This window comes from Rhinopithecus bieti, unplaced genomic scaffold, assembly GCF_001698545.2.
Source record: "Rhinopithecus bieti isolate Rb0 unplaced genomic scaffold, ASM169854v2 scaffold_3714, whole genome shotgun sequence".
Lineage (NCBI taxonomy): Eukaryota > Metazoa > Chordata > Mammalia > Primates > Cercopithecidae > Rhinopithecus > Rhinopithecus bieti.
In genome coordinates, this window is record NW_016804161.1 from 11,420 (window position 1) to 18,435 (window position 7,016).

The 7,016-nt window shown below is 40.4% G+C and overlaps 1 protein-coding gene across 1 annotated transcript in view; it reads right to left on the reverse strand.

Moving 5' to 3' along the window:
• The window catches only part of KIF4A (kinesin family member 4A), a gene marked incomplete at its 3' end in the record, with an annotated part of 103,927 nt that overhangs the window by 9,611 nt on the left and 87,300 nt on the right, over window positions 1-7,016 (reverse strand). Inside the window, exon 17 of the mRNA XM_017867037.1 lies at window positions 445-528. Coding sequence (XP_017722526.1) covers window positions 445-528 — 84 coding nt within the window. The remainder of the gene's footprint in view (window positions 1-444; window positions 529-7,016) is intronic.

The window sequence follows — 7,016 nt, forward strand, 5'->3', positions numbered from 1 at the left end:
AAAAAAAAAAAAAAAAATCCCATTTCTAGCACATTAGTAAAGATAAAAATTACATGGGTTTTAGTTCCTATAGGAACCAGGTTTATAAATCTCCATGGACATAACGAACAGCTACTGCTTTGGTGCCTAGGGGAGGAATACACATCAAGGAAGTTCTGCAGACTAGGTGTCTAGAAATGTCACATATCAATATCACTTTGTTTTTTCAGGAAAGGCTCAAGTCCAATTAGGAAAAAATCCTTATTTGAACAGTACCATTTTTCATCATGTTTTTATCTGCTCACAGGTCATGGCATATAAACAGCGATCAAGATTTAGGAATTGCTTGTGAAGACTGGCATCCCTGGTTTCTCAGGACACTTGCTCGTTTAAAGGATATTACTTTGCAAGTATTTAAGCCTGAAGATGACAATATACTTGACCTAGCAGACTGAATTTTCTTACCTCCTCCGTTTTACGTCTGAGCACATTGGATTGTTTCTGGAAGTTTCTTTCAAGTTTCAGCAGCTCATATTGCCTCTTACGGTCCTGACAAGAAAAAAGTCAGATATGAATTGCTGTTCAGCTAGCTAAAATAAAACCTTATACTATAACTAAGGCGTCTAGATATGAATTGCTGTTCAGCTAGCTAAAATAAAACCTTATACTATAACTAAGGCGTCTCTCAAGACATCCTTGATTTGTAAGGTTAACTACAATACAGTGAGCTGCCTTCATCTCCTATGAGTCAAAAACTCGTAGTTCTAGAAACCATGTTTGTGTGTAGAGGGGAAGTAGTTTTTCCCTTTGGCTTATTGCTCTGTGGCCAAATTCTTGAGTCTCAGTCATAAGTCAACTACTAGAAATAATATCCTAGAATGTGAGGTCTGGAAGGAAGCTTAAAGATCATCTAGTGAACAGTCCTTTCCACATAGGTAGTTATTGACAGAGGTGGGATTCAGGTCTCCTGATAAATAGACCAGTATTCTTTTCCCATCAACCCTACCTGTCCATCCATTATAAAACCCAGGTGGCTGGCAAAAAAGAGAAAGCCTATCACATAGCCAACCACCTATAAAATTAAAGTAACTTGCAGCTAAAAAAAAGAGGTTTTCATTTTGAACAAAACAAGGTTAACCTGGGTACACACAGACATAAAGATGGAAACAATAGACATTGGGGGCTCTAAAAGGAGGGAGGGATGGAGAAAGGGGGGTAAGAGCTGAAAAACTTCCTATTGGGTACTATCTGGGTGACGGGATCAGTAGAAGCCCAAAGCTCAGCATTACGCAATATGCCCTTGTAACAAACCTGGTCCTGTACCCCGAATCTAAAATAAAATAAAACAGGTTATTACTGAATGTGCTCTTTCTTCCCAGAGATTCAAGATAAAGAATACCAAGAAATACTATGGGATATCACCTGCTTCAGCTGAGCACACAATATTTAACTGCTTTGATTTCTTGGTCCTTTCCCTCTTCTAATAATCCATTAAGCTCCTTCTGGCTTCACTTGTTCCTATCGAATCTGGATAGAATGGTCAGCCATTTTTGCCATGTCTTTGCCAGCATACTAGAACAATTCATTTCATTCAACAATATAATATTTACTGTGCCATCAACTACATACTAGGCACTGGGCTAGGTGTCTATGATACAGAGATAAACATGACATGGTTACTACTCTTATGGAGATTACCAGAGAATACAAACAACATGCAACACAATTCTAATAAAATAAGTTGTGTGTTGAAATGAGAAGTCAAGATAATGAAAGAAACACAGCCAGAGGACTAAGCTAGTCCGGTGAAAAGAGAAAAGTCAACAGTCTTCTTAGCACCAGATTTCTTGAAAGAGAGGTCTATGTTTAGTGCTTCCAATTGTCATTACTGCTCACTCCATAATCCCCTTGTAAGTAGTTCCTACCAATTGTCCTGGAATTTCCTACTTGTTAAATTCAATGGTCTTTTTACAGTCACCATCTTCTTTGGCTTCTCTCCCAGCATCGTTAGCACTACCAATAACTTTCCCATACCATCCTAATTCTTTTCCTACCTTACAAATTTCATTGTCTTCTTTTCATTTTCTTATACATGAAATAGATTCTCAGCTGGGCATGGTGGCTCATGCCTGTAATCCCAGCACTTTGAGAGGCTGAGGCGTGTGGATCACCTGAGGTCAGGAGTTCAAGACTAGCCTGGCCAACATGGCAAAACCCTGTCTCTACTAAAAATACAAAAAAATTTGCCTGGCATGGTGGCATGTGCCTGTAGTCCCAGCTACTCAGGAGGCCGAGGCAGACGAATCGCTTGAACCCAGGAGGCAGATGTTGCAGTGAGCCAAGATGGCGCCATTGCACTCCAGCCTGGATGACAGAGTGAGATCAGGAAAAAAAAAAAGAAAAAAAAAAGAGAGATTCTCTTCTTAGCCTTCTTTTCTATATATTCTCTGTCTCCATTATCTCATTACTCCCAAAGTTTCATTTTCACCTCTATGCAGACAACTCTTTTTTTTTTTGAGACGGAGTCTCCCTCTGTCACCCAGGCTGGAGTGCAGTGGCTCGGTCTCTGCTCACTGCAACCTCCGCCTCCTGGGTTCAAGTGATTCTCTTGCCTCAGCCTCCTGAGTAGCTGGGATTACAGGCATGTACCACCAAGCCTGGCTAATTTTTTTGTATTTTTAGTAGAGACGGTGTTTCGCCACGTTGGTCAGGTTGGTCTCGAACTCCTGACCTCGTGATCCACCCACCTTGGCCTCCCAAAGACAACTCTTAATTGCAAAGTCCAGTCCAACTTCTCCCTTGAACTCTAGGCCAACATTATCCAATAGTTTCTAGGTCTCTCCATCCCAAAGATTATTCTCCTAAAACCAACTGTGTCTCTTCAAACTAGCTGTTTCCTCTGACTTTCCAGTCACTGAAAAGCCCACAGTACTTTTTGTTGCCCTATTTCCTTCATTTTTTGAAAGGTAGATTTTGCTTTAATAATGATTAAAATCATTCACTAAACATTATTGAGTGTGCACTACTTGCCAGTCACTGCTCTAGACATTGGAAATACAGAAGTGAGCAAAACAAAGATCCTTGTCAATGTGGAATATATATTCCTGTAAAATGTAAAGTTGTCATCACTTTACAGAGATGTCTCCTTTCTTCTTTTGTTCTTAACAGTTTTATTGAGATATAATTCACATACCATACAATTCACTCATTTAAAGTACATGATTCAGTGGCTTTTGGTACATTCACACAGTTGATGTAAACATCACCACACTTAATTTTAGAACATTTTCATTAACAAAAAAAGAAATATACTGTTTAGTGATCACCCGACAACCCCATCACCCCACCCCAAAACCCTGGACAACCACTCATCTATTTTTTGTCTCTACAGATTTTAATGTCCTACTCTGGATATTTCATATAAATGGAATCCTATCATATATGGTCTTTTGTGATTGGCTTCTTTCACTAGGCAAAATGTTTTCAAGCTTCATCCATGTTGTAGCATGTATCAGTACTTCATTCCTTTGTATGGCTGAATACTACTCCACTGTATGGATAGACCACATTTTATTTGCCCATTTATCAGCTGATGGACATGTTGGGTTTTTCCACTTTTTGGCTATTATGACTACTGCTGCATAAACATTTGGGTACAAGCTTTTGCATATATGACATATTTTTTTATCTCCTGGGTAGAGAAAACTAAGAGTGGGATTGCTGGATCATATGGTATCTCTAGGTTTTTATTTAGCCTTTTGATAAACTGCTAAACTGTTTGCCAAAGCAGCTATACCATTTTCCCATCCTACTGACAATGTATGAGGCTTTCAGTGTCTCCACATTCTTGCTAAGACTTACTATCATCTGTCTTTGTTTATAGCCATCCTAGTAGATCCTAGTAGATGTGAAACTGCATCTCATTGTGGTTTTGATTTGCATTTCTCTGATGGCAAATGACGTTGAGCACCTTTTTGTATACTTATTGCTTTGCCCATTTTAAAACTGAATTATATTTTATTGTTGATTGGTAAGAGTTCTTTTTTTTTTTTTTTTTGAAATGGAGTCTCACTCTTATCACCCAGGCTGGAGTGCAATGGCACGATCTCGGCTCACCACAATCTCCGCCTCCCGAGTTCAAGCGATTCTTCCACCTCAGCCTCCCCAGTAGCTGGTATTATAGGCATGTGCCACCACACCAGGCCAATTTTTTTGCATTTTTAGTAGAGATGGGGTTTTTCCATGTTGGTCAGGCTGGTCGTGAACTCCCGAACTCAGGTGATCCTCCCGCCCCGGCCTCCCAAAGTGCTGGGATTACAGGTGTGAGCCACTGCGCCCAGCCAGTAAGAGTTGTTTATCTATCTTGGATATAAGACTCTTATCAGCTATATGATTTGCAAATATTTTCCTCCCAATCTATGGACTGGCTATTAACTTTTTTCTTCTTCTTCTTTTTTTTTTTGTTAGAGATGGGGTCTTGCCATGTTGCCCAGGGTGGGATCAAACTCCTGGGCTCAAGCAATCCTCCCACCTTGGCTTCCCAAAGTATTGAGATTACAGGCGTGAGCCACCATGCCTGATCATATTCACTTTCTTGATGGTATTATTTACAATGCAAAAACTTTTAGTTTTGTCTCCTTTTGGTTAGCTGTTTGTACTTTAGGTGTCACATCTAAGAAATCATTGTCTAATCGAAAGTCACGAAGATTAACACCTATGTTTTCTTCTAAGAGATTTATAGTTTTAGCTCGTACATTTAAGTTTTGGTCTGTTTTAATTTTTGTATATAGTATGAGAGCAAGTTTCTTTCTGAGACAGAGTCTCACTCTGTTGCCCAGGCTGGACTGCGGGGGCATGATCTCAGCTCACTGCAACCTCTGCCTCCCAGGTTCAAGTGATTCTCCTGCCTCAGCCTCCCGAATAGCTGGGATTACAGGCACGTACCACCATGCCCAGTCAATTTTTTTGTAATTTTAGTAGAGACAGGGTTTCACTATGTTGGCCAGGCTGGTCTTGAACTCCTGACCTCAAGTGATCCACCCGCCTCGGCATCCCAAAGCGCTGGGACTACAGGCATGAGCCACTGTGCCTGGCCACAAGTTTCAACTTCATTATTTCGCATGTGACTATCCAGTTGTTCTAGGACTATTTGTTGAAAAGACAAAATTGTTTTCCTCATTGAATTGTCTTGGCATTACTGTCGAAAATCAACTGGCCGTAAGTGTGTAAGTTTATTTCTGGATTCTCAATCTTATTCCATTGACCTATATGTCTATCTTTACACAGTACCACACAGTCTTGATTACTGTAGCTTTGTAGAAAGTTTTAAAATCAGTAAATGTGACGTTTACAAATTTGTTCTTCTCCTTGAGTGCTTTGAATAGTCTAGGTCCCTTGCATTTCCATATATATTTTAGAATCACAGTGAGTTTCTGTGAAGAAACCAGATGGAATTTCATTGGGATTGTGTTGCATCTGTAAGGCAATCTGAAGGGTATTTCATCTTTGGAATATCAAGTCTTCCTGCCCATGAACGTGGGATATCCTTCCATTTATTTAAGGCTTCCTTAATTAAATTCAATGATGTTTAGTAGTTTTCAAGTATACAAGTCATACATTTCTTTTGTTAAATTTATTCCTAAGTATTTTATTTGTATTGATGCTATCATAAATGGAATTCTTTTCTTTTCTTTTTTTTTCTTTTGAGACGGAGTCTCACACTGTCGCCTGGGCTGGAGTGGTGCAGTGGTGTGATCTCGGCTCACTGCAACCTCCACCTCCCGGGTTCAAGTGATTCTCCTGCCTCAGCCTCCCGAGTAGCTGCGATTACAGGTGCCCGCCACCACACCTGGCTAGTTTTTTGTATTTTTAGTAGAGACGGGGTTTCACTATGTTGGCCAGGCTGGTCTCGAACTCCTTACCCTGTGATCTGCCCACCTCGGCCTCCCAAAGTGCTGGGATTACAGGCATGAGCCACCGTGCCCAGCCCTGGGATTGTTTTATTAATCTCATTGTCAAATTGTTAATTGCTAGTATATTAATATACGACTGATTTTTTTTGTTTGTTTTTGAGATAGAGTCTTGCTCTGTAGCCCAGGCTGAAGTGCAGTGGCCTGATCTCAGCTCACTGCAACCTCTGCCTCCTGGGTTCAAGTGATTCTCGTGCCTCAGCCTCTCAAGTAGTTGGGACTACAGGTGTGTGCTACCATGCCTGGCTAATGTTTGTATTTTTAGTAGAGACAGGGTTTCACTGTGTTGGCCAGGCTGGTCTTGAACTCCTGGCCTCAGGTGATGTGCTTGCCTTGGCCTCCCAAAGTGCTAGGATTACAGGTGTGAGCCACCGTGCCCGACCACAACTTATTTTCTTACATTGATCTTACATTCTGCAACCTTGCTGACCTTATATATTAATTCTAATAGACTTTTAGTGGATTCTCTAGGATTTTCTACATACAAGATAATGTCATCTATAAACAGAGATAGTCTTGTTTCATCTTTTCCAGTTTAGATGCCGTTTATATATTTTTCTTCCCTAAACGTCCTGGTTAGAACCTCCAGGACAATGTTAACTAGACATGGCAAGAGTGGACATCCTTGTCTTGTTTCTGATCTTAGGGGAAAAGTATGCTCTTTTCACCATTAAGTATGTTAGCTGTGGGTTTTCATACACGCCCTTCATCACACTGGGGAAGTTCTCTTCTATTCCTAGTTTCTTGAGTGTTTTATCATGAAAGAGTGTTAGATTTTGTCAAATGCTTTCTCTGTGTCTATTGAGATGATCATGTGGTTCTTGTCCTTTTTCCTACTGATATAGTATATAACATAAATTTTCCATATATTAAACAAACTCTGCATTTTTCAGATGGACCTCAGTCGGTCATAAGTGTATCATCCTTTTTTTTTTTTTTTTTTTTTTTTTGAGACAGTGTCTCACTCTGTTGCCCAGGCTGGAGCGCAGTGGCATGATCTCGGCTCACTGTAGCCTCTGCCTCTCGGGTTCAAGCAATTCCCATGCCTCAGCCTCCCGAGTAGTTGGG